We start from the raw sequence: 27789 nt of genomic DNA on the forward strand, positions 1-27789 counted from the left end.
ACCCCCCAACCCTCTGTATCCACAACACACACAAAATGGTTTCTGCAGATTAGGCTAACGGTATCGTTTACATGCGATAGCCTAGATTTTTGTACAGAAACCTCATTTGTTGATTTTGTTGCCTTTATATATTTAACACAACTATCTATGATTAATGAATAACTGACCCGCCCTCTCTCTTTTTACCCTGCAGAGGAGGGGACCCTGGGGAAGGGAACATGGGAGACACAGAGCATCTTGCGCTGGAACAACTTGCGAGTGCAGTGCCTGCCACATTTAGGAAAATATTCCTATTTCTGGTTGGGCACAAAATCCAATCATGCTCAAAAGCAGAGTTTTCACTGCAAGAGGTGGCATTTGAAGCGCAACGCCAAAGCCCTTTTGTTCATTGGCAGGCTCTGGTAAACAAGCAGCTCTTGTTATCTCCCCTTTCAGAGACCTGAGATGGGAGGAAACACCAGGGCAGCAGCGCACTGGAAGCACACAAAGCGAGAGGTTTGCTGCCCCCAGAGGCACCAGGAAAGAGTTTGTGAAGATCCAAGGACTTGCCAGATCTCACGGGCCATGACTGGCCCACCAAGGCACTGCCTCCTCTTCCGGCCCTTTTTAGCAGCCCCTAGATACTTCTTTTGTTGCTCTAATGCAATGGCTCCCTACTGGTGGTCCACAGAACCCAGGGGGTCCACGTGATCCACCCAGGGGGTCCGTGGCACCATTTGCATAACAAAACCTACCATGGAGATATCAACATTTTCCAAAGTAGAGGGTTCATGGCAGGCTTCCTCAAACTCGGCCCTCCAGATGTTTTGAGACTACAATCCCCATCATCCCTAACCACTGGTCCTGCTAGCTAGGGATCATGGGAGTTGTAGGCCAAAAACATCTGGAGGGCCGAGGTTGAGGAAGCCTGGTCCATGGTTTGGCTTTGGAAAAACAGGGTCTGCAGTACTTAGCTAATTGGGAACCCCTGCTCTAATTATTTTGACTTGTTAGCTCCCCCTCCCCCTAAGAGCAGCCAGTATGGCATGAATGATAGATGAAAATAAATAGAGGTAAACTCCTGAATCTTCCAACATCCGGCTTCACTCGATGTCCACAAGCTCCAGGGTTATGAGAGGAAGAAAAACTTTTCTCTTTCCTCTTTCTCCAGGCCCCACCTAATTTTATACATTTTGCAGGATTCTGAGTTTTTCTGCATAGGAATTAAGCAAAGTAGATGCAAGTTAGCCGAGATTCCTGCATTGCAGGGGGCTGGACTAGAGGACCCTTTCAGTCCCTTCCAACTCTACAATTCTATGATCCTATCCTGCCACCTCTTACTTGGCTTTTCACTAAACTGAAAAGTCTCTGCCACTTTGAGATTGAGATTGGACTCACGTCACATGACGTGGTTCAACCGAGGCAACATTTGCACAACCGCGTTCTGTAAGAAGTCTCTCGGACCCCCTTATGTCCAAGGAAGCTTTGTGTGTGCCCTGGGGAAGAACGCAGAGCACAACCCCAATTCAGAAAAGGGCACCATTCATGCACGTGCAACGAATTAGTGTGCCTCTGAATGCCCATGAGAGCTTTCGTTGGTCTTTGGTGCATAGAGGCAGGGGCCCTTAAGTTCTAGTCTTCGAAAACGGGATCTCAAAGTACCCAAAGGGTCTCTCACTCAAGAGTCGGCAGCAGCAGCAGCAGCAACAAAAGATGCCTCAAAGGCACCCCTGAACCTCCCACTTGAGCATTTCAGACAAGAGGCTGAAAACCTTTGGCAGATAAGCTGCCAAAATCCTTTCAGGCAACACAAAAGGACACTATGTAATGGGGCCTTGGAAGATGACTTCTGAAAAGACTTGTCAAGGCTACTTTTCTTTCCCTCTCATCTTTCTCTTCGTCCTCCTCCACCTCCTTTCACCCTTCTCTGCATCCATGGGGGACCATCTCTCAGCCCTGGATCAGCCTCCATCCAAGGGGGGTGGGCAAAGAGATGGAAACAGAGAAGACTGCGCAGGATAACACTCTCTGATTATATTTGGGGGAACTGGGGGGGACCAAACATCTGTGGTTGGGGGTTGCAGATTTCCCATCATGGGCATCTGGTTGGCCCCCGATGGCCTAAACCCCCTCTTCCCTCCACCTCTCATGAGCCTAGGCTGTGTCTGGGTGCCAGGTCGCCTCCTTTGCATGCATGCAGAAGCTCCCAGGTTGAAAACCTGGCATCTCCCGGCTGAAGCTCAGAAGAGCTTACAACACTCCATGTAGGGCAGGCCATACTGAGCGAGATGGACCAATGGGACAAGACAGCTTCCTGGGCTCCTGCCATTTGCTACAAAGCCCAGCACAACTGCCAGGGGCCAACCCTGCCAGCCTCCCCCAGCTCTGGAGCAGGCCATCCCTGAAACTAATAACCCCTAAAGATGATGCGTTGGAGGGGACAACTTTGGCCAGGAGGCAGCGAGGGCCACCAACTTTGTTTCACAGTTTCGTTCCAAGGAAAACTAAAGTTGAGCCTTGCCAAAGAAGAGAGCAGAGGAGCCTCATCCAAGAGTGCCTGGCACTTAATAATAATAATAATAATAATAATAATAATAATAATAATAATAATAATAATTGTACCCTGCCCATCTGGCTGGGTTTCCCCAGCCACTCTGGGCAGCTTCCAACCAAATATTAAAAACAATACAGCATCATCAAACATTAAAAACTTCCCTAAACAGGGCCACCTTCAGTTGTCTTTTAAAAGTAAAATAGCTTATTGCCTTGACATCTGCTGGGAGGGCGTTCTGCTTTGTGATCAGTGGCAGGGAGAGAGGCCGCAAGTTCGAGGAGAGGCACCAGGACCCGGGACAGGAGATGCACGTCCCAGACGCAATATGCCCCATTGAGACCCCTCCAAGAGGTATTTTTTAATTGCTCGTGGAAGAAGACGCCAGGCAGCTCAGGAGAAGAATATTGATCTCCAGCCGTTACAGCAGCAGTGCAGACTTCCTGTGTTTGTAGCAGAAACAGCAGCCGGGGTTCCAGCGGCAGCAGATACAGGCATAGACAAAGTGCAAAGGCAGAGCCATGTGGAAAGTGACATTTAATTAAAATATAAGCCAGGGCTCTGCAGCTGCAGGGAGACAGCAGAGGAGTGAGAGGGGGTTTGATTTATAATTTAAAGTAAAGCCCCATGCTCCTAAAAACGCAGAAGTGGGGGGAGAGAAATTGAAGCTAAAAAGACCATCACCTGACACAGCTAAGGAGAGGGCATAGATTCAGTCTGGTCACGATCCCTTTAGTGGTCTGCCTTGCTTTGCTGACGGCACGGAAGGATGGGCAGAGTTGTTCTGTCCAAGAAAACATTCCCAGGCTACAAATCCAGGCTGTGTCAAACCAGGATGGGCAACTAGCAGCCAAAATGGTGCAGGGGTCAGTCAGAGTGTCGGACTAGGACCCCACTCTGCCATGGAGTTCACTGGGTGACCTTGAGCCAGTCCCTGCCTCTCTGCCTAACAGGATATAACCTTGCAGGGTCGTTGTGGGGATTAAAGGAGGAGGGAAAGAACCACATAGAGAAAAGGGTGGGATATAACTTGAAGTCAAGCCATTGTGTGAGCAGCACTGAAGTGACCCCCCCTCCCCTGGGCACAAGCCTAGGCAGTGTATATAGAGGTCCTGGGCAGCCCAAGAGCCTCGCTGGTGGGGTCCAAAGGAAAGCCGAGCCAGACATTTGACACCAGCTTGGCTGCAGGAGTTGCTGGAAAGAGGCATACAAGGTGCCACCCAACCACCTTAGGGACTGCGCTCCAGATTTGTGGAGGGTTTCCTCCTGAGCCTTTTCTTCTCCTGAAGATGTCCTGCAAGGCAGTGGAGGTTTAGGATCAGAGTTTTTCTTCTCCTAGATGGGCTCCCTTCCCAGGCAGACAAGCCCCATCTACGGCATGGGCAGAAACCGCTTTCTTGACCGTTGGACTCACCCACTCTTGGTCTCATCCGCTCAATCCACTGGAGCCTGTCTTCACATGCAGGGGACGTCCCTAACTCACGAAGGGTTTGAGACCCACTGGCTACCCTCCCCTGGTTTAGCTGGCCAGTCAAGGCTGTTTCCTGGGATTGTGGCCGCTGTTGCATGCGGACAGCTTCTAGGAGTCACAGGTGAGGGCTGAGTGCAGGGTGGGGAATAAAGGTGGACAAATGACCCCACCAGAGGTACTACCCCTCCCCTAGCACCCCATACACCACAGGATATAAATACAATGACTAAAACCAAAGCACAGGCCAAATGCCGCTGGGGAATGACTTCAGCTAGGTAGGTCTACCCAACAGCACCACATTCAGGTCTCCCTTGCCTCAAGTTTCACTGCTTTGTTTGTTTTTAATTAAAAAACTCAAATATTTAATAGGATTTATGATCTGATCGCAGATTTCCCAATGTCTTGATTAACCTGGCCTGAAGGTTAACAAGAAGGAAGCTTTTCCAAAGTGAAAAGCCCCCAGAGTTTTATACAAGAACAAAATGTTTCTTCGTTTTCCTTTACTCCTTTTAAAGGGAGATATTTAAAAACCTCCTTTCGCAGGACCAGCTACGGTAGTCCCCAAATCAGAGTTGGATTAGCTCAGGGATATTGATTGCTCCTAAAACTTCTCTGCTTTGCACACTAATACTGCCTGGTATGAAAAATATATAAAACCATACATTAAAGGGGAAGGGAGAAATCCATTACTAAATTAATCAGCAGAGTGAGAGAAGCGCTTTCCCCGCAGAGACGGAGAGGGCAGGCTGCTTTCTGCCCCGATCTTTAGCAAGGTGGGAGCAGAGAGAGGAGGATCCAGCTCTGTGGAGGATGCAAGGGGGGGAGGGGGAGAGACAGGTGCAAGGCCAGCTATCTCTTTAAAAATAAACCAGGAGTCTGCAGCTGGAGAACTGGCTCTGAGCAAAACATCTTCACCACCACCACCACCACCATTGTTGTTGTTATTAGAATTCATATATCATTCTATACCCACCAGTCTCAAATGGACAATGGAGGCCCACAAACAGCCCTGGCTCCTTGGCCCTCCCTCCTTCCTTGAGGCTGCCCCCTCGCCCGGTAGCAGGGACCACAGAAGCCACAACCATGAGCAGGACCTCACTGCCAAGCTTCCAGACCCACCCGGGGCGCAGCACTGGTTGCATTGGGGCACATGTGGGGCGCATAATGATAATGATAACTTATGGAGGGCAACAAGCTCACCCTTCCTGCTGTAAACCCACCACTATGCGAGACGAAGGAAGCCCAGGAGAAAAGGCAGAAGGCGGCAAAGAGAAGGAAAACTGGGAAGAGAGAGGGGTGGTTGTCCCAGGGAAGCCAGCCAGCCAGCCAGCCAGCCAGTGTGTCCACAGCAGGAGAAGAAAGGCAGAAGAAGAGCCTCAGAAATGCCAACATCCCCTGTGCCTTCCAGCACAGCGGGAGGCCAGCATTAGCAGGCTCACCTTTGATGTGAAATTAATACAAAAATTATTCAGCAGCACAGGCAGGATAATAGGATTCTGTGGTGGTGGCAGGCCCAGCTGCTGCCACGCTGCGAAGTGGGCTCATTTAATATCGACGGAAACGACGCCAGAGGACAAGAAATAAGGCCCATAAAGATAATTGCCGAGATACTCAGGAGCAAATTAAGTAATCAGAGTCGCTTCTAAATCGTGCCTAGTTCTAAAAAGAGCCATCTTTTCCGATTACACCAACAACTGTTCATCAGAGGACGGGGAGGAAGGACTGCAAGTCCAGTTCCTCAAATGCTATGCAGAACACCATTCGATCAGCTTCTCCGCAATAATATCCTGGGGGACTTTGTCAATGCCTTAGTGAAATCAAGATACATGACATCACATCATTCCCCTGATCCACCAAGGTTGTAACTCTGTCAAAAAAAAGAAATGAGATTTGTCTGGCATGATGTGTTTTTGAGAAACCCATCCTGGGTCTTAGTGATCAAAGAAGCAGAGATGTTCATCTCCAGGCCTGGAACACTGCAAACATTGGAAGGCAGAAGAGGAGAGAGTGCTCTTGATGCAAGACAGGGGGGGGGACCCCCAACACCCAGCCCTCTGGTTTAAAAACACACATTCATCACTTGAGACTCTTAATGCACCTTTGCAGCCAGAGAGGTCACCACCGCAGCTGCCTCAACCGGGCTCATTAAATAGACCTTTAATCACAGCTTTGGATGGAGAGACAAAGACTGCAAGGAACAGGTGCTTTGATGAGTGACCTTTCGGAACCTGTTTTAATGTAACTAGTTTACAGCTTATCCGAAAGGCCAACTCATCAGGAGCCGCAGAGTCACAGCAAAACCCAGAGAAATAATTACAGGGGCCTGAGGAGGGAATAAAAAGGGGAGGCAGGAAGCAATTCCTCGGAAGCAGGTGACCAGGGCATTGGCTGCGTGGGGCCCTGGCTGGCGAGCACCCAAGTCACAGGCACGGCAGCAAAGGGTGCTCCCCAAGCCAGCCACGAGGCACTGCCCAGCCACAGTAACCCACTTTTAAAGTGTCACTTATCCAGGCTTCCTCCACCCATCCAAGCCCAGCCCCTGTCTCCGCTTCCCACCTGCCCTTCCCCTCTTCTTCTTATTTGCTAAATAAATATACTTTTCAATATGGCCAGAGAGCATCAAGGGGAAGCAGGAAGAGCCAGCTGTTCTCCCTTCTCAGAGAAAGGGGTGACCTGAGCCCAGGCGCTCTCTCCCTCCCTCTCCCCCTCTCTCTCTCTCTCCTTCTGACTACCACCCTTGCATTTGCTCTCACACCAAGGATCCTTCTCCACGCCAAACCCTGGTCAAGCTCACTCAGGGAGCAGAGTTTCTCCACGTGGAATGACTCAGAAGAGCGTGGCCCCCGCCCCACCCACCCCAGTCAAACGGTTCCCCGCTCCCAGCACCCACCAACCAGCATGGCCCTGGATCCTCGTGGGATGGAGAGCTGCTCCCATGCCACCAATGGCTGCACTTTTCCTGGGGGAGGAAACTAGGCCAATTGCCATGGCCCCCAGACTGCAGGCTACCCCTGAGCACCCACCCACTTACCACTATCCTCCGCTCTAGGCACCTAGATCTCCCCCTTTATCCCTGACCATTCCTTGGCCACACAGGCTGAGCTCCCTTCAAACCATACATTTGAAACATTACAACGCCACTTTAAGCTTCCCCCAAAGAATTCTGGAAGGTGTAGTTTGTTAAAGGTGGTGGGAGTTGTTAGGGGATAACTGTCCCAGCAATTTCCCTCCCAGAACTACAATTCCCAGAGTGGCTTCACAATCAATCTCTGTTAAGAGTGGGGGGGGGTGTTGCACACTCCTAACAACTCTTGGCACCCCCCAACAAACCACAGCTCCAAAACTCTTGGGGGGAAGCTGTAGCTGTTGGAAGTGGCCCCACAACGATTTAACCCATATGGTGCAGATGTGGCCCCAGAGTTCCCGCAATGGGAATCGTTATGACCAACACCAGCTTTGGTTTGTGTGAAGGCAGTTGTGAGTAAAGTCCGCAGAAGAACCAGCGAGGGGGTCTACTCACACTTGCGTGGTTCCAGGGCCTTGTTTGGGCAGGTGAGGTGCTGGCTGGGCGGGTTCTGTGTCCTCTGCAGGCAGGCCAACATGACTGGTGGCAGGGAAAAGGCTCCAGTGGCGTCAATCCAGAGTGCACTGTGGGGGACCCAAAAAGACGGAAGAGCGTCAGTCGGCAAAACTGGAGGGAGTCACAGCATCATGGAGTCATCTAGTCCAACCCCCTGCAATGTGGGAATCTCAACTAAAGCATCCCTGACAGATGGCCACCGACCCTCCAAGGAAGGAGAGTCCGGCACTCCCAAAGTAAGCCCATTCCACTGTTGAACGGCTTCTACCCTCAGAAAGTTTTTCCTGACGTTGAGTCAGAATCTCCTTTCTCGTAACTTGTAGTCATTGGTTCTAGTCCTGCCCTCCAGAGCAGGAGAAAACAAGCTTGCTACATCTTCCATGGGACAACCCTTTAGAGATCTCCCCTCAGTCTTTCCAGGCTAAACATACCCAGCTCCCACAACCATTCCTCCTAAGGCTTGGTTTCCAGACCCTTGATCATCCTGGTTGCCCTCCTCTGCTCACATTCCAGCTTGTCAACATCCTTCTTAAATTGTGGCACCCAGAATTGGACAACGTATTCCAGGTGTGCTTTGCCCAAGGCAGAAGAGAGTGGGACTATTACTTCCCTTGATCAGGATGCTAGACATTTGTTGATGCAGGCTAGAATTAGCTTTTTTTGCTGCTGCATCACACTACTGCCTCATGTTCAGCTTGTGGTCTACTAAGATCCCTAGAACAGGCACCCCCAAACTGCGCCCCTCCAGATGTTTTGGCCTACAACTCCATGATCCCTAGCTAACAGGACCAGTGGTCGGGGAAGATGGGAATTGTAGTCCAAAACATCTGGAGGGCTGAAGTTTGGGGGTGCCTGCCCTAGAACCTCACTAGTCATTAATAACAGACATCACAGACAGCCTAGGAAAAATGCAGATTGCATCCACACAACAGTTTATTTCCACTTTCATGTTTCCCTAGCTATTACCTTCCACGTGATATTTGAGCTTCCAAACAATGTAAAAGCTACTTTCAGAAATATAGTATAATATAGTGCAAGTTTAGCACTCATTCCCATGTAATTTGTTTCCAGTAAAAAAAATCTGTTGGAAATAACACTGAAATGAGCACTAAACTTGCACTATGTTCTGCTAAATTTATGGAAGTGGCTTTTAAGTTGCATGAAAGTTCAAATACAATGCAGAAAATAACAGGGAATGTTGTGGAATAAACTGCTGTGCGAATGCAGACTAAGTTGTGTGATTCTCCCACTTCAGAGGACCTTGCAAACTGAGTCAATAAGAAGAATGCTAAACAGAATAGCTCAGAGTCCAACACCAGGCAGCTGAATTCAAGGCAAACGAAGGACAGGTTTCTAGGTCTTATGGTGGTGAAGATGTGCTTGAAAGGACGAGGGCGAGCCTCAAAACAACATAAGTTGCTGAATGATATTTCTAGGGAATTTCTGAGGCCCTACCCATGACTAACAAAGCCAGAATAATGTATGCAGAATGGCAGAGAGGAAAATAAATTACACCAAATAAGACATATTGCGCATAGTTGCCTAATTTGCTTAATGCACACAGTTTGCAGAATCCAGCTTTATTATTGTTTTTCTTGGTGCAGAATCTGGGCAGCCTTGGCAACATTATTTAAATTACTTATGCTTAATCATCCCACCCCACTGCCTTCTGCCCTAGCCCTGAGTGACTTCCAGAATGGTCTGATCATTATAATTCAAATGTGTGCACCAAGGAGTCCTCAGATCCAAGGACATGACAGAAAGTAAACCATGGAAGTTTTCTGAAAGTGGTTTTCTATCACTTCTTTTCCTTCTGGGTGGGTAGAAACACCAAATCCCCCCCCCCAAACCCAGAAGCATCAATAAAAGCTGAAGGGGCACAAGTGTGGGCTCTTTTCTCAGCAGATGATAGAATCCTAGAACTGTCCACTTGGAAGGGACCCAAGAGTCCAACCCCTTGCAATGCAGAAATCACAACTAAAGAATCCTTGTATTTGTTTGATAGGACAGTCCTCCCAACAGGGCAAGTTTTACCAGCAACACCTGACTGGAACAAACAAAACACGAAGCTTTCCCCAAGTTTTAGAAAACACTCAGCTCACACTGGATGTCCCCCCTCCACCTGAAAAGTAGCAAATGATTACCCCCCCCCCCAGGACGCAGCACTCGCTCCACCCTCCCTCTGGCAAAAGGGGAATGTGGAAAGCCCAGCTCCATTTGGCTCAGGAGCTTCCAGCTGCCACATCTCAGGCTGCCTGATGACAAAAGTCAAGGCCAAAGCCACCGATTTGCTCCTTCGGAGCTCAGCACACAGCAGCACTATCCTTTGGGAACTGCAGCGCGTGGCATAAATTACGCTTTGTTCCTCTCCCCCCTGAGTGATGTCTGGAATGGCAGCCGGGAGCAGGAAAAGGGTTGGCTGGCAATGTACAAGGAGCAGACAGTGTCCTTCCGAGTGGAGGTTTCTGTTCCATTATGCTTCCATGTTGAAATTCACTGACAGCTGCTTGTCAGGATGCTGGAGGGAAAGACTGGCCTACCCAGGGAACAAAAAGCAAATGTGGGGAGAAGAAAGAAGAGGAGGTCGGCTTAAACCACCAGGGAGCTTGCAAGAACTCAGCATATGCCTGGAAGGACAGGTTCTCTGATCAGGTTCTCTTGGTCTCAGGAGTGCCGGAACATGGCTGTCACTGAGGAACTTCTGGATTCCAACTTCCAGATTCATACAAGTCACCCAAGAGGCATGCATACTTGTTGCTTGCTGCAAGAATTAAGACACCTGGTTTGTTGCTCCAGAAAGCCTCAATGCTATCCAGGAGCAGCCAGAGCCGGATTTTCCATGGCCCAGAAAGTAAATGCCTCGGGGGGTTAAATGGGGGGCTAAATTAGGGATTGAGCAACGTGTGACTTTCTAGACGCTCCTGGATGCACCATTTCTGACCATTTGGCATGTTGGCTCAGGGGGGTGGGATATGGGGAGCAACTGGATCTGGTTTGTGTGTCACAGGTTCCCCCATCTTGGTCTAAATATTAACCAGTGCAACAAACATACAAAATATAGATGTACAGTTAACCTCAAAAAAGTCACACTACTTCTTTTAAATGGAAAAACGGACTTTTATCTAGATAGCTTAGATAAAAATTCATGGATTTTATTTTAAGATATTATGACTGAAAATGTTTGGACTGTATCATATTCAGATTGCATTTTAAAAGGTTGTTCCTAAGGGACATTTTTGAAATATGAGGTTTTGTGTTTTTTAATTGGCCTTTGATCTAGATAGCCTTTTATCTATGTGATCTTCCCTAACACATCCCTAGTCTAAGCCCAGGCATCATAAATAGGTTTGGAGGAGATTTTCCTCTCTTTAGAACAATTGTGTGCTATTTCTTGGAACTTTACTACCATGTTTGTGGATGGCTACAGCCTTCCTCCCTTGGCTGCTTATTTCTAAATGCAGGGATGCTGTCTCTCTCCGTGCATGTTTTCTTTAAGCACCAAGAACACAAGACAGCTCAAAACATTTTAGTGCCCAACTAAAAAGACAAAATAAATGGTCCCCCCCCCCCCGCAGATAACCAAATGCTTGGGGCCATTTTACAAAAAATGCAGCCTGCTAATCTGCAAGCAGTGAAGTCCCAAATATCAGGGGGTCCTACAAGATTGCTGTGCATGTGAAGATCAGCTCTTTGTCCTGGGCTCAGATTAAACCCTGCAGCGGATCCCCACCCCTCTCTTCCTGATCCTTCAGCCTGGATTCCCACCCTTGCTGCTTTCTAGCTCCCTCAACATGGCAGGCGCAGGAGCAACTTGTGTGCAAATCCCCTTTCCTCACCATCAATTATGACTGCAGAGGGAACTGGAAGAAACCAGTCAACAAATTATTTTCCCCCTACTGTCCTGCTCTGCTCCAGGTGACTTTCAAACAATTCATGGTAACCTTTTGGGGCTGCTAATTAGAAGCAGCCTCCTGAGAAATGCTGGAGGGATGGGCGGAGCGGAATAGGGACGAAGCCAGAAGAACAGGTGCAAGACCTGCAGCTACTCCTTTCCCTCTGCCCCGCACCAAATCTCCTCCTTCGGATATGCCAAATGGAAGCAGGCACCATTTCCCCAAGGCTGCGAGCAAAACATCCCCAGGAGAAATTATACAGGTGGAACTAAGGCAGGCCCTTAAAATCTCAGAACAGTGGTAAGGGAAAGAAAAAGAAAACCTAAATTGTGTGGGATGTAACATCACAGAAAGCAGTCAAATACAACATTTCCTGTTTGTCTAGAGTCGACCCATTAGGGGATGTTACTCCAGCCAGGAGGACTTTCTGTCACACCTGTCTAGAGCATCCTCCTCCTCCATGTGACCAGGTAGATGGCCACGCAGCCATCTTCCCTTCTTCTTCGCTTTATTCCATCCTGATGCCTTTTGATGAACCCACACTCTCTTCTGTAACTACAAGCTAAAGCCTGCTTTCAGGATCCTACTGTGAACTGAATATAAGTAAACTTCTGGTTACTTTTAAAAGAAGATTGTTGTGTCTTTATTTTTAAGAGAGAACAAAGGGGATTTACCAGAAACAATCCAATCTGGACAAGCGAGACTGGAATGCTTATCTCAAAAGATTCTCAAGAATTCATCAACTACCGGTAGTTTCCTGCAATATACAGGGGAATGTGCTCTGCTACTAGCTTACTAGCGTGAGTAAGGATAATATTTAATCAATATATCCTCTCCTACTATCCACAACATTCCCACAAATTGCAAGGAGGACATCATGAAAAGAAGGGGAAAACTTCATAGAAAGTGGAAGTTTTGCCTCCTGATTGCTTTCAACAGTTTGGCTCTCAATGCTGGTTAGATGCTTTGCTTTGCATTAGAAACTTGCATTAGAAACTAACCCAAAGACATGAGCCAGTTAATTCTGTTCAACTCAATGCCATTCTCCCTGCGCTCCTTTGCTCAGCATCTGGCTGCACATGCCAGTTTCTGGCTGCATTAGTAACCAGTTAGCCAGTGATCTCCACATGGGGTGGGAACAAGGTGGGTTGGAGATGAGGAAGAGGAAGAGGAAGGAAATGGTAAAAAAAAACACAAAAGTCCCTCCCCCCCCGCAAAACTCCATATGAAAGTCTGCAGCGATATACAGCTTTGCTCCATATGACCCCATAGCTCAAGCCACACAGGGTGCAGTAAGTACTGAGCGAGATGCTTTCATTAAGATTCCTGCAAAGCAGGGGGTTGGACTAGATGACCCTCAAGATCCTGTCCAACTCTACAATTCTATGACTCTATACCTCCAAGGTCACCATCGCCCAGGCTGATGGGGAAGAACTTCACCAATAAAACCTCACCATCAACCTCACATGCAGAGAACAGAGGCCCCAAAGGGTCGTCAAACTGTTCCCCCTTTGAGGGCTCTGGTTATCTCCTCTGGTTGTTAGAAGTCTTGGTCAAGCTGGTTCCCTCATGGCCACCAATGGCTCCTAGCCCCCTGGCTGTGCTCTCCCTCCACTTGCTGGAAGGCGCAGGAGAGCAGAGATGCTCTTGCGCTCCGCTGCTGCTGCTAGCGGGCTTCCCATTGGGGGCATCCTGGTGGCCACTGTGAGAACAGGACGAGATTGGCGGCACCAGCAAGGGCTTCCATTCTGTTTTGGACTCTACCGACTCCCACCAGTCCCAATCTGCACAGCTGCATGATGCTGGGGCTGGGGGGCACTGCAACACCCAACCTGCAAGGCACCAGGTTGGCAAGGACTGAAAGTCCCTCTGAAGCTCGCCTGAGTGGAGCACCAGGCTCTGTCTTCAGGCAAACACCACCGGCCTCTTGGGACGGCCTGTCAAGCCAACCTTGTCCCATACTACTTTTGAATGGAAGGAAAAGCTTATTTTCTTAAAGAAGTTGTCCAGGCAAACAGTAGCATCCGAATCCAAAGAGCTAGGACAGGGGTCCCCAAACTACGGCCCCCGGGCCGGATGCGGCCCAATCGGCCTTCCAATCCGGCCCGCGACGACCCCCGCCGCCCGCTGCCGCCGCCCGCTCTCACGGCGCGCGGCGCAGCGGCGATCTGAAAAATCGGCAAAAAATCGCCGAAAATCCTTTGTGCGCATGCGTACGGGCCTCTCCCGACCCGGAAGAGGTCATTTCTGGTGCACTTCCGGGTCGGGGGAGGCCCATACGCATGCGCACAAGCGATTTTCGCCGATTTTTTTTCTGCCCGTGTGCGTGTGCGCATGCGCACGGGCGAGCACTCCCCCGCCCTCCGGCCCGCTGCGCGCGCACTCCCCTGCAGTCCGGCCCACCGCGCGGTCGGCGCGGCGGGCACCGGCCCGCCGCTCCGTAAGTCTGGGGACCCCTGAGCTAGGAGATAATGATTAGGAATGATTTATTAAAATTTCCTATAGTGACACCGATGCACTTTAAATTAAGTAAGAGAGAGAGAGAGAGAGAGAGAGAGAGAGAGAGAGAGAGAGAGAGCGCAACCCACTGCTCTAATTTAAATTTCAACAATAAAGAAAAACCAAGGAAGGAAGAAAAATACATTTTCAAAGCACCCCACCCACCCAGATCTCATAATGGAATGAAACAACACCTGAAGGGGTCCCTGCACACACGTTCAGAGGCAGCACTTTAAGGGCACCCACAGAGCTCATTGCCAGACAGGTCTCTGGCTTGCTGCTGTAACGGAGAGCAGCCAGCCCAGCACAGGCATGGGCTCAAATGGGTTATTATGCTGCCTGCAACCTTTGCTGCTTCTTGCTGTTTATTCTGCCCTCTGTCCCTCCTGCATTCCTCTACGGGAAGTCCAGAATGGGCCTTCTCCGTGATGGCTCCCCACTTGTGAAATGCTCTCCCTAGAGAGGCCCTCCTGGCACCATCATTACGCATCTTTCGGCACCAGGCAAAAAACGTTTCATTTTCACCAGGGCTTTGGTATTTTAACTACCTGTGGCCCCTTGAGTGGGTAGGATATTTTAATCCTGCCTTTTAAAACCATGAATACGTTTTTGATTTTTCTACACTTTTGTTTTGTGATGGTTTTAATGTATGTTATCTACATATTGTTGCCAGTTGCTTTGTATTGCAATGGCAAAAAAGGTAGCTAGTTTGTTTAAAAATTATTATAATAAAAGTATTTATTTTTAATGACTGTATATATGCAGGCTTTAAAATAGTTTTTAAAAACTCAGTTGCTGCACAGCAGTAGGCACTTAGACACTTTGCAATTTATTACAAGAACAACAGGGAGGCAAGCTTTTGTTTCTCAACACAAATCCTGCTTGTGGGTTCTTGTCCTGTGGGGAGGGAGGTTCAAGTCCCTACATCAAAACCAGGTCACCCTGATGCCACTTATAAATGTGTGCATGTGTGTATATTATATCTTGAAAAAGTAAAAAAGAATGAGTATTTAAAAACTGAAGCTAGTGGAGAAACAGCAAGATGTAGAAAACCAAATTTAAAAATATTGAAAAGCAAAACTCACAAAAAGGAGAAATCAAACCAGGTCCAAAATGTACCGTACATTTTTTTTTATTCCTAAACAGTTTTCACAAGTATACATCCCCCCCCCGCTCGTTCTTGAAAGCAATCAAGGCACACAGCACATGTGGTGTGCCAAAGTTTGCACAACTGTTCCTTGTGCGCAGGGAGACCTGACTTGATTTCTGGTATTTTTCAAAAACCACAGAAGTGTTTGCACCTTTCTGAAGCCATTCCCACAGGGCCAGTTGGGCTACAGAGGTTCCTTCCGCCGTCCCTTTCAGGACCATCTCAAAGGATCCATTTCTCCTTCAGCCAAAAAGTTCGGCAAAAACATGCTACACTTGCGAGAGAAAGGTGTGCCGAGAGAAAAGTTATTTAATCCTGAACAGGTGCCTGGAGTTGCCAAATTGGTCCACTTTCCTCCTAGTAATGAAGTATTCATGAATAAAAGCCTTTTTCACTATTTTTCTTAAGATGCTAATTTCACAACAAGAGTTCGTTACCATGTAATTATCCCAATCTTGTCTTTCCCCATCTGTAGCAGACACTCTCTAAAAGCAGAAGACAATCACACAACCACCTTTCATCACTGACTATTTTACTTTCTGCAAAGGTACCTTGAAAGAAGTGATTTTCCTCTGAAAGGGACTTTTATTCTGTTTCAAAACCAATTTTCTCCTATTACTGTCTTTAAGAAAAGGAGCGAGACACAGAGAAAGGAGCATTCGTTATATGTCCCTCGTTAATGCAGCTCGTGGTAAAAAGCAGCAATATCCATTTCCCGGCTTTGATTTCTGGTAATTTTAAAATATGATATCACAATCAGTCAGAAATTATGTAGTTGGAGAGAAGAAAATACATACACGCACACACATCTGAGAACAGAGCAGGGCTTATTTGGGAATTGAATACACTTGACTGATAAGCCAACCAGCTGCTCACCTCCACAATGCCAGGATTACAACCTTGGCCTGGTCATACAGGGAGCCAGCAAGCCGCTAGAGCGCTGGGAAGCAGCTAAACTCCACAACAACAAAAGCAACAAGGCAGGCATACAGAAAGAGGCAGGAGGTGGGGTTTTAGGGTGCAATCAGATGCAATTCATGCAAGGTGCAAAAAATCAGCCAGAGGGATGCATGTGCTGCAGATTTTGCAGGAAGGGGCCTATGTTCCTCTCACTTAAGGATCCTGACACTCCCAGTTTGCACATCACGCTAGGCCAAGTCATGGCTTAGCTCACATAAGTGAGTTCCCAGAGTGAAGACCAAGGCCACACAAGGCTCCTCATGGCTCCTGCTGCCACTACCCAGGCAGGGCTGAGCCACGGTGTGGCTGTGCCATGGGGCTGGACCTGGATTAGGTCCATAGTTTCCAATACTCAGATGGTTCCTGTGTCCTGAACACAGCCAGCCCCTCCCAGCAGAACGAGGAGCCAGTGGTCCACTGAAGCATTTCCAAGGTCCTAAATTCAATCCCTGGCTGCTCCCAAAGGATGGGGAGGCCAATGCGCTCTGTGTGGGGCTACCCTTGCAGACAACTCAGGAACTTTCATGGGTCCAAAATGCAGCCATCAGATTACTAGCTGGTGTTGTTTAGATCCACATAACCCCCGATTTAAACGAGCTGCACTGGTTGCCAGTTCATTTCTGGGCCCAATTCAAGGTGCTCATGTTAGCTTCCAAAGCCCTAAACAACTCAGGCCCCCAATATCTGAAAGACCCCCTTCTTCCCTAAAGACCCACTTGGGTGCTGCCATCGACAGAGGGGGGCCTCCTAGTACCTCCTCCACTCTGAGACATGGCAGGGAGTAGTGGCCTGGGAGTGGACAGCCTTCTCTGTGGTGGCCCCTCAGCTGAAGAACTTCTGCCCCCCCCCCCCAGAGGTGCACTGTCATTATGCAGTTCCTGGAAAATGTGCCTCTTTACCCTGGCATTGGACATTTGGAGATACAGATTTTCACAATCCAGCCTATTTCTGTGACTGTAGGCAGCTTTAAACTGCTTTTATTACTGTCTTTTAAGGTGTGTAAAAATAAAAACTTTTTAAAATATTGTTTTAATTGCTTTTTAAAAATGATTTTCCTTTTTATGTTTTTAGCTCTCCCAGTTTTCTCTCCGTTTTTGTATTTTTATCCATAAGCTTCCTGGAGTCCCAGTCTGGGGAAAAGGCAGAATGTAAATAAATAGCAATAACAGCAATAGCCCTGGAGTAGACAGATACAGCGTTCTTTATTTGCAGAGCTGAGGTGCTCCCTGAAATAAAGGCGCCTGCCCGTCCCCTTTCCGCAGCGCTTCTTCTGCATAGCCATGGCCCTGCTCCAATCCCTCGCCTGCCCTCCTTGTCCTAAGCCTCATCCCACCTGCCGTCTCCTCCAGCTCTTGATGACCAGCCAACAGGTACTCGCCATCTGGGTCTCTCGCAGGAGGGGGCTGCTGCTGGCCCTCCCTGCCCGCCTGGCGCTTTGTGTTAATCCTCCTGGTAAATCCACAGGCAGCCCTCCTCTCCTCGGAGACCAATGCTCGGCTTTGGAGGGCACGCCACCTGGAAAAGCGGCTGAGGAAGAAACCCTGGGAAGTGAAAACTCTTAGAACTGCAGCTTCCTATTTTCCTCATCACACAAAGTGACGTACATTATGACAGACCTCGAACCTGGGAGGTGACCCACTCCTGGAACCGAAGACAGGGCACAGGTGAACGCAAAAGCAGTTGCCTCTTATATCCGTATGGTAACAAGGTCAAGCTGGTTTTCCACCGGTGCCTGCCAGGCTCCCCGGCGGATTGGCTCATCTGTGATACTGACAAGCTGGAACGTGTCCAGAGGAGGGCAACCAAAATGGTCAAAGGCCTGGAAACGATGCCTTATGAGGAACGGCTTAGGGAGCTGGGTATGTTTAGCCTGGAGAAGGTTAAGGGGTGATATGATAGCCATGTTCAAATATATAAAATGATGTCATATAGAGGAGGGAGAAAGGTTGTTTTCTGCTGCTCCAGAGAAGCGGACACGGAGCAATGGATTCAAGCTACAAGAAAGAAGATTCCACCTAAACATTAGGAAGAACTTCCTGACAGTAAGAGCTGTTTGACAGTGGAATTTGCTGCCAAGGAGTGTGGTGGAGTCTCCTTCTTTGGAGGTCTTTAAGCAGAGGCTTGACAGGCATATGTCAAGAATGCTTTGATGATGTTTCCTGCTCGGCAGGGGGTTGGACTGGATGGCCCTTGTGGTCTCTTCCAACTCTTTGATTCTATGATTCTAAGGAAGCGTCAGGGTCTCTCTCCCTGGAGACCAACAGGGACCCTATTCCAGACCAAGGGTACATATGGGAAGCCTTCCAGGAGCCCCATGCCAGAGAAAAAGGGGGCAAAGCAACAAATGCAAATTTTAGCTTTGCACGGCTCTGCCCTGCCTCCCCTGCCAGAGGCAGCAACACTTCTGAATGCCAGTTCCCCCCCCCCAACCAGGACTCAAGGTGGCTTACATCGGTTAAAGCAACACAGATAAAATCCAGAAATCTAAGAACACATAAGAACACATCTTCAAATATCTGAAGTGCTGTCACATGGACCAAGCTTGTTTTCTGCCACTCCGGAGGGGAAGACGCGAAGCAATGGAGCCAAGTTATAAGAAAGGCGATTCCAGCTAAACATCAGGAAGAACTTTCTGAGGGTAAGAGCTGTTTGACAGTGGAATGGACTCCCTCGGAGGTTGAATGGCACCTGTCACATTCCTCCATTTCTGGAGGTAGGACAAGATGTCCCAAATGCACAGACATTAATTCTGCAAAACTGTAACCTTCTGCATCCCTAATTCCTACAGGAGTTCCAGCATGAGAACCCCGCCCCCCCCAAAAAAAAACCATCAGCCTAACATGGTCTGTACATGGGAGGGCTGAGATGGGGCACAGAAGCCAGCTGTCCTGATTGACTGTCATCTGAGGAGGACTGTTCGGAAGGGAAGGGGGCACCATGCAAGGCCCTGAATTAGCTGATGAGACTTTGAGGCTGAGCTGTTCAAATGCTTAACATTAGCTTAGTTAGCTTCATCTGCATCTGAACTAATTCCCAATCACCCCAGATTGCGTTCCAAGCTGGCTCTGGCCAGAGACAGCACACATTTCTCTTCCTGCCCACTTTAGCCAGTGTTTGCTGCCTGGGCTTTAGAATATGGACGCTGAAAGTGGAGGAGGGGGGTTGGAGACCCATTTGCAACCCCTCCAGCTGCTGCTGACTCCGCCTCCCACCAGTTCCCTCATCCAGCAAACCACTGGGGCACAAAACAGTCCAAGAGAGCGGAATTCGGAACAGAGAAAAGGAATTCTTTACACAGCACATAGTTAAACTAAGGAACTCCCTGCTACAGGAGGCCGGGGTGGCCACGAAGCATGGATGGCTTTAGAAGAGGACTGAACAGTTTCTTAAAGGATAAGGCTACAGATGGCCACTAGCCACAAGGGCTATGCTCTGGAGCCCCCCCCCAAGCTCCCACAACTCTTTGCACCAGGCTCCAGTTGGGTCTATTTGGGGTACTAGCAAAGAACAGTCAGCGCAGCTCAGATGGGAAAGGACTGCTGGCCTTCTGTTTTCACCTGAAATAGAGAACCGCACAACAGCAGAGGGTCACCCTTACAATGGAAGGAAGAGAGCCTGCTGGACCAGGCTGACAGGGACTCCAGCGTCCTGTTCTCACCGTGGTCGGCCACATGCTCATTCTGGGAAACCTGCAAGCAGGAGCCAATCAGAAGAGCAGCTCTCCTTTCCTGCAGTTCCCGCAATGGCTTCTCAGAAGCATTTACTGCCTCCGATGAAACTTTGAAAGCAGAGATGCAGCGAATGTGAGGGAGGTGCTCTCTAGGTGCAGAAATACAGCCTCCGTCCTCGTAGCCGCCTGGGGGTCCTCATGATCCCACAAGGCCAGGTCTCCCAGGGAGGAAGGAAGACTTCTCTCCAAGGAGCCACAAATTACAGCTGCATTGGGGAGCCACTGTTTGTTTTCACTAGTCAGAAAAAGAGCTTTCTGCTCCACACAGGCAAAGTTTAAGTGTATCGGGTGTTTTTCAAAAGCCTCCACCCTACATGACGCTGATCCTAGCACAAGACACTGCCTGGGGCCATTTTGAGAGTCTTCCCAGAAGCTTTACCAGAACAAAATTTAATTTCTAGCCATCATCATTTGTTAGCAACTGTGTTTGTGGATCCCCATTTCCTTCTCTGGGTCATTAAACTCACATGGCGAGGCAAAGAGGCAAAGGGTGCTGCGGGCGCCAACATCCTTCTCATGCCCCCCCCCAAAATAAGTTCTGCTGACAGGTTCTCCTAGAAAAGGTCACATCACTCTTAATTAGCCACAAAACCTCAAATCACCTGAACCTGGAGTGATGCTTTGGTGCCACTTGTCTCCTAGAGCGTCTTCTGCCCACCTCAAAAAGAGGCAGTTCTACAGGTACAAGATCTCCGTTGCACCCTGGCGAGGCCGGAGCCACCACTGGGCCACACTAAGGCATGCTGACCATCAGCACCAATGCCCACAGCTCCTTCTGGTTTTGTTTTAAAGAGGGAGAGAGAAGGGGGAGGCAGGCATATTGAGAAATGGGGGCCCCCTGCCCTGCAAGCTGCAGCTCAGAAAAGGCTGAGGAGGACCCCCCCTCTTGCAATGAGCCTGCAAACACGGCTCAGGAACTCCAGGAAACAAAAACAAACAAACTATGCCGTTTTGACATCAATTGTTAAAATCCATGTTGTTTTCAAAGGTTCAGCCTTGATTTAAAATGGTGTCCAATCTTATCTGAGCACAAATGAAAACCTGCCCCTTGATCTCAGGAACCACCATGCCAAATTTGATTATGGTAACTTAAGAGTTGTCCAAATGCACAGAGAACAGGCAAACAAACAGCTTCCTGAAATACAGTGGTAACTCGGGTTACAAACGCTTCAGGTTACAAACGCTTCAGATTAGACTCTGCTAACCCAGAAATAGGACCTCGGGTCAAGAACTTTGCTTCAGGATGAGAACAGAAATCGTGCTCTGGCGGCGCGGCGGCAGCGAGAGGCCCCATTAGCTAAAGTGGTGCTTCAGGTTAAGAACAGTTTCAGGTTAAGAACGGACCTCCAGAACGAATTAAGTTCATAACCAGAGGTACCACTGTATATCGGAAGTGCTGAATCTGGGCTGAATATAGCAGGTCACCTCCAGAAATGGGCAAGGTGGTGGCTGGGGAGAGAAAAACACCCTCCCAGGACTCAAGGGCAAGGGAAACTGTGCATTGCAGGAGGGCTGGATCAGGCCATGTCCTGCCTCCTCCCACAGTCATCAGCTAAGTGCCCCTAGGAAGCCACACAGGAAACGGGGCTCCTCTGGGGTTCATCCCCAGGAGCTGATATTCACAGGTATACAGATTCTGAAGGGATGCAGGTGGCGCTCTGGGTTAAACCACAGAGCCTAGGACTTGCTGATCAGAAGGTCGGCGGTTCGAATCCCCACAACGGAGTGAGCGCCCAGTGTTTGGTCCCAGCTCCTGCCCACCTAGCAGTTCAAAAGCACAAAGTGCAAGGTACTGCTCCGATGGGAAGGTAAACAGCGTTTCCGTGCGCTGCTCTGGTTTGCCAAAAGCGGCTTAGTCATGCTGGCCACATGACCCGGAAGCTGTACACCGGCTCCCTCGGCCAATAAAGCAGGATGAGCGCCCCAACCCCAGAGTTGTCTGTGACTGGACCTAATGGTCAGGGGTCCCTTTACCTTTACTGATTCTGAACATGGAGGTTCCACAAAAGGACATTAGACCAAAGGCCCCTGCTGGGCACCCTTCTAGGCCCTCGCCCTCTGGCCAGCCACTGCCGCCACTTGCTCTGGCTCCCCTCAGGTAGGGAGGCAGGGCCCAATTGTCCTCCCCGCACGGCACGCCCTCCCTGTTATGCAATTTCACTTATGTGCGCAGGGGCCCAGAATGCAACCCCTGCATAAGGGGGGGGGACACACTTGAACACGGCAAGTCCCTGCTGACAGAAGTTTCCTTCCTCCTCTTCCAGAGATCTGTGTGCTTTACAGCTCTCTGGGCAAGGCCCTGTCACCAAGCAGCTTGTGGCCCTGGATTTCATAAACTTATTATGGGATGTGAGCAAGGAGCCAAGGATCCAAGGAGGCAGAAAGGGAGGGGAGGGGAGGTCTACGCCAGGTTCTCTGGACAAGAAGAGGCATTTTCTGTTGACCATCAATGGTCAGAGGGTCTGAAGCACACCCGCCAACTCAAAACAGATCAGCTGCACCTTTTTGCCTTCAGGCTTCCCGTAATAGCAATGATACAACACAATACATTCAATATCTGCCACTCTCCGGTTTTTAAAAATAGCTGCCTTTCTAAAAGTTACCCTATGGCAACCAACTGTTTTTTTCAGCTCCCATTTCACAGTCTTTTCTCTTAACGCCTGCTAATTTTGAAAGCCTATCGTTAAAATCGAGGCTATTTATAAGTCCAAGGTCTTTGTGACTTTTTTAATAAAAGAAAAAAGCCCAGCCGACATCTAATGCGCCAATGATAGAACTCTTTGGCACTTTTTCTGACATCCGCAGGGGGTACGATGGGCCTTATCTCCAGAGCTGAAGGTCCCCGTGGCAAGATAAGGTGCCGCACAGCTGTCCATGCCCTTCTCTCCCCCCTCACCCAGCAAGGCTGAGATAAGAGGAAAAGGGGATGGAGGCCAGAGCAGAGGAGAGAGACATGTTCAGAGCCAGAGGCGCCTGCTGGAGAAACACTAACCAACCCAAACACGATTTCTGAAGATTTGGGAACTGCCACAATTTCAACAGGCCAAACAGGTGGCTCCGTGGCACAATGGATAGCGAGCCCACTGGACCTCTAGGGATCAAGGGATCAAAGTCAGGGCTGCAGAAAGAGATGTGTTCAGGACACCCACGGGCCCCTGGGCAAGTGAGCAGGGCTATCCGCCTGCCAGTCACACGAGGACAGGTGGTTTAAGACAGTGCTCCCAATTCATCTTCTCAATCCAAGATGTGCATCATGGGCAAATGTTCCGAATGTGGCGCCCTTCCCCTACGGATATGCTCAGGAGTTTCCCAAACCCCATCAAAAGCAGAGAGACATAGCAAGGTGCCCAATTCAGACAGCACCAAGTTTCTCTCAGGGCTACAACAGAACTTGGCAAACAAAAAGGAAAATGGTAGTACCAGAGCATTCACTGACACAGGAGCCAAATCCCCTCTTTGGGATGTTCTCCTGCACAACCTTCTGCACTTCTATCCTCTTGCACATCTCCTGGCAGGGCTGGTGCAGGAGAAAATCCCAAAAGGTTCTCCCAGCAGGTCAAAAGCTGGGCATCCTGCTCTGGCACAATCCATGGCAGCCCCAAGGCCAGGCCATTTGGGCTGCCTCTGTTTACCTCACAGGAAGGCAGATCTCTTTTCTCCAAGCTCTGTCCCTTTTTGGAATGATGCCTTCTCCCTCCTCAGGATCGGTCCTCAGACCATTCAAACATCTCCACCGATACTCAACATTTCCCCTGCCTGTTTTTTTCTTTTTTTAAAATTCTTAGTCATAATCTTAAATCCATCTGGCAGAAGGACCCATAAACTTCCACGGAATCACAAAATTGTAGTTGGAATGGACAGCAAAGGGCCATCCAGCCCAACCCCCTGCAATGCATAAATCACAGCTAAAGCATCCTCAAAAGATGGCCATCTAAATTCTATTTATAAACTCCAAAGGATGAGACTCCACCACCACCCGAGGGAGTCTGTCCCACTGGCAGTTCTTACTGCCAGAAATTTCTTCCTAATGTTTAGTCATAATCTCCTTTCTTGCCATTTCAATCCACTGGTTTGGGTCCTGGAGCTTGCTCCATCTTCCATGTGACAAGCTGGCGATCCTGTCACCGTTCAGTCTTCTCTCCTCTGGGCTAAATATCTCCAACTCCCTCAACCGTTCCTCATAAGACTTGGTTTCCAGATCACTGATCCTCCTGGCAGCCTTCCTCTGCACACCTTCCAGCTGGTCCGTATCCTTCTTCCAAGTTGGGAGCCCAGAAGTGGACACAGGAGTCCAGGAGGACTCTGACCGAGGCAGAAGAGAGAAGGACTATGATCTCCCCTGACCTGGACCCAAAGTTCCCTTATTTGCACAGCACTAGCACAGTGATGGTGCACAGACAGGTCATTACAAATAGCAGCCAAGAAGTTTAACACCATTTCCCATTTCCCACAATGGTTATTTCACAAGTTCCTGTTAGTCCCCAGTAACCCTGTGAGGTAGACAGGCTCCATGTCCCCTGGTAAGCAGAATGGCCAAGGGCTGAATCTGGACCCCAGACAAGAGCCAGTGTGGTGTCACAATCAGAGCATTTGTAGTGGGGCAGGGAAGTACAGGGTTCAAACCTCCACTCCACCACGGAGTGTGCTGGGGGACAGCCCCCCCCCCCTCAGAGCTTATCCTACCCAGCAAGGTTCTTGTGAGGATGCCACTTGGAGGGTAAAACCTCAACACAGAAAATAGTTCTGGTCTGTTTTAAGCCTCATCAGATCTAGCTTTTACCATCAGCCGAGTGTTAAAGCTTCACATTTGGTAGAATCCCATCTGGCAGGCTCAGCAACTCACCAAACTCGGCATGACCCGAATTCTAGGGATCTGCCCCGTCTTCTCAAAATGTTCTTTTTAGTTTGATCAGGAAAACTTTTCAAGAGCCATTTGCAAGGAAACAAATGTCAGCACAAACAAATAGTTTGTAGGCTCCTCACCCGATTGTTAAACTCGACCTGTAACAACTTCCCTAAGCCAGGCTGTTCTAGCCTTCCTAAGCAGGGGGTTGGATTAGATGACCACTGGGGTCCCTTACAGCTCTACATTGTGATGATCCTAAGGGCACCAACTGTTCAGCTCCTCACGTCCTCTTCAAAAAACCCAACAACATCCCAAGGGGCTTGAGGATTCAAGACCACATGAGGCAACTCTACCTGAGCCCACTCCAAGCTGCAGCACTGGGAAAGGATAGTAATGCACTCTGCACATGTTCAGAAGGACCCTCTGTTCCTTCCTCACATGTTCCAAGGCTAGTCACTGCTGAATTACTGTGCGTGTTTGCGGGTGTGTGTGTGTGTGTGTGTGTGTGTCTGTCTGTCTGTCTCCTCCCCCCAGGTTGCTATGCTGGAAACCATGGCGTAATTTATGCTCAACCTTGAAAAGGAAAATGAGTGGCGACTCAATTAGCAAAGCTGACAGTTTGGGTGGTGGAATGAGTTAATCTGGGGAAAGGTCACCCCTCTGTAAATTATGGGAAATATAAAATAAAAAACCCAAAAGGGAAAGTTCACTAGCACCTTGCCAACGGCTTGCAATAAAGCACGGGGGGGGGGGGGGGCAGTCGGAGGCACGGCTGACCTTCCTCCCTGCTACCCTCCTTCCCCCCCCCTTCACTTGAAAATGTCTCCATCAGACTTGCCTAACATATTTGGCAAGGGCGGGGGAGCAGCCTGCTTGGAGAGAGAGAGAGAGAGAGAGAGAGAGAGAGAGAGAGAGAGAGAGACCTGTTAATAATTAAATGTTAATCTAAAAAGCAATTTTAGCTGCCGTCTGAAGATGTGGTTCAAGATTATATTAGCATGTTAAGAGTCAAGGGTAGTTTTCCTCTAACCCCTTGTGTGATCTTTAAAAGCCTGGTGATCTTAAAGAGACAAAGACACTGCTGATTAAAATAGGGGGCTTCTCCACAGATAATGCCTGGTGGGGGGCTGGGGGCATCCTCTCCTCCCTTCCCTGCTCCGCTAAGAGGTGTTTGTTAATTTAAAGAAGCTGGGTTGTCTCCTTCACAACAATATTGGAGCGTTGGCGGCAGGGGGGGAATCACTCAACCCCTACCCTGCAAAATTTGGATTTTCCTTGAGTTTTCCTCCCCTGTGCCCCAGTGACAACTATGGGGTAGCCCTCTATCTGCTACAAGGTTAGAGATCAGCTCCCATCATCTTCCTAGGAGGCTTTTAAGCAGAGTTTGGGTGGCCATCTGCCAGTGATTCCTGCATTGCAAGGGGTTGGACTAGATGACTCCTGGGTGTGCCTTTCAACTCTACCATTCTATGGTCCCGACTTTCCTTCAAGGAGCTCAAGGCAGCCTGCACACTCCTCACAGGACTGCTAATTTTATTACTTCATGTATACAATATGGGAGGCCTCCCCAAATCCTTCCTGCTCCAACAGTGGATTTTCATAATACTGCCAGTAAATCTCTTCTTCTGCCTCATTTGCATTAAAAATGCTGCCTCAGGACCTCTTTTCTGCTGAAGGTGGGCCTGTGACTATTGTAAAGCTCAGCCCATGACAAGTGAGAGGGAGGGAGGGAGGGACAAAGTGGAACAGCAAAGGCATTAAAAGCTGCCATCTCATGTGCTTGTCCTAGGGAACTCAATGGGACTTACTTCCAAGTAGACATGCCTAAGATTGCTCTGCAAGTAAGAGAGCCCCTATGCATTTATTTATTTATTTAAGGTTTCACCTTCAAAGGTAGCCCCACATAGAGCGTGTTGCAGTAGTCCAAGCGGGAGATAACCAGAGCATGCACCACTCTGGCGAGACAGTCCGCGGGCAGGTAGGGTCTCAGCCTGCGTACCAGATGGAGCTGATAAACAGCTGCCCTGGACACAGAATTGACCTGCGCCTCCATGGACAGCTGTGAGTCCAAAATGACTCCCAGGCTGCACACCTGGACCTTCAGGGGCACAGTTATTCAGGAGCAGGGAGTCCTCCACACCTGCCCGCCTCCTGTCCCCCACGAACAGTACTTCTGTCTTGTCAGGATTCAACCTCAATCTGTTAGCCGCCATCCATCCTCCAACTGGCTTCCAGACACTCACACAGGGCCTTCACTGGTTCTGCCTGCAGACTGTCTCGCCAGAGTGGTGCATGCTCTAGTTACCTCCCACTTGGGCTACTGCAATGTGCTCTACGTGGGGCTACCTTTGAAGGCGATCCGGAAACTAGACAGCTAGACTGGTGACTGGGAGCGGCCGCCGAGACCACATAACACCAGTCTTGAAAAATCTACATTGGATCCCAGTATGTTTCCGAGCAAAATTCAAAGTGTTGGTGCTGACCTTTAAAGCCCTAAATGGCCTCGGTCCAGTATACCTGAAGGAGTGTCTCCACCCCCATCGTTCTGCCCGGACACTGAGGTCCAGCGCCGAGGGCCTTCTAGCGGTTCCCTCATTGCGAGAAGCCAAGTTGCAGGGAACCAGGCAGAGGGCCTTCTCGGTAGTGGCGCCCACCCTGTGGAACGCCCTCCCATCAGATGTCAAAGAGAAAAACAGCTACCAGATTTTTAGAAGACATCTGAAGGCAGCCCTGTTTAGGGAGGCTTTTAATGTTTAATAGATTATTTTATTTTATTTTTCTGTTGAAAGCCGCCCAGAGTGGCTGGGGAAAATTATTATTATTATTATTATTATTATTATTATTATTATTAGAAAGAGAGGTAGAGCTGGTAGAGCAATGTATTATTTATTTATTTAGGAGAGGGGGGGTAGATGTTATGTCTGAATTCTTACATTTCAATATGAAAAAGAAAAGCCGCACAAGAGGATCAGAAGGCAAAGCATGGCAAAATGAAGGAAGACCAGGCTTTGGAATGGAGAAGCCAGAGAGTGGGAAATGGTTGGCACACAGGGCCAGCAGCTGTAGATTCCTTACACTGGCATTTTCCCCAAGCAAGTGTTGTGTGTGATAGCAGGCATGGAATTCGACC

General features: G+C 49.1%; 1 protein-coding gene across 2 annotated transcripts in view; it reads right to left on the bottom strand.

Moving 5' to 3' along the window:
- FAM222A (family with sequence similarity 222 member A) overlaps positions 1 to 27789 on the bottom strand; it is an 80621-nt gene that overhangs the window by 26116 nt on the left and 26716 nt on the right. The window contains exon 2 of one of the 2 annotated variants that reach the window (XM_035135391.3): positions 7522 to 7649. The exons of the other annotated variant lie outside the window; for it this stretch is intronic. Within the exon in view, the coding sequence (XP_034991282.3) occupies positions 7522 to 7603 (82 nt within the window). The 5' untranslated portion in view covers positions 7604 to 7649. The remainder of the gene's footprint in view (positions 1 to 7521; positions 7650 to 27789) is intronic. 2 annotated transcript variants of the gene reach the window in all.

The sequence above is a fragment of the Zootoca vivipara genome, chromosome 12 (assembly GCF_965207765.1).
Source record: "Zootoca vivipara chromosome 12, rZooViv2.hap1.1, whole genome shotgun sequence".
NCBI classification, from domain to species: Eukaryota; Metazoa; Chordata; class Lepidosauria; order Squamata; family Lacertidae; genus Zootoca; species Zootoca vivipara.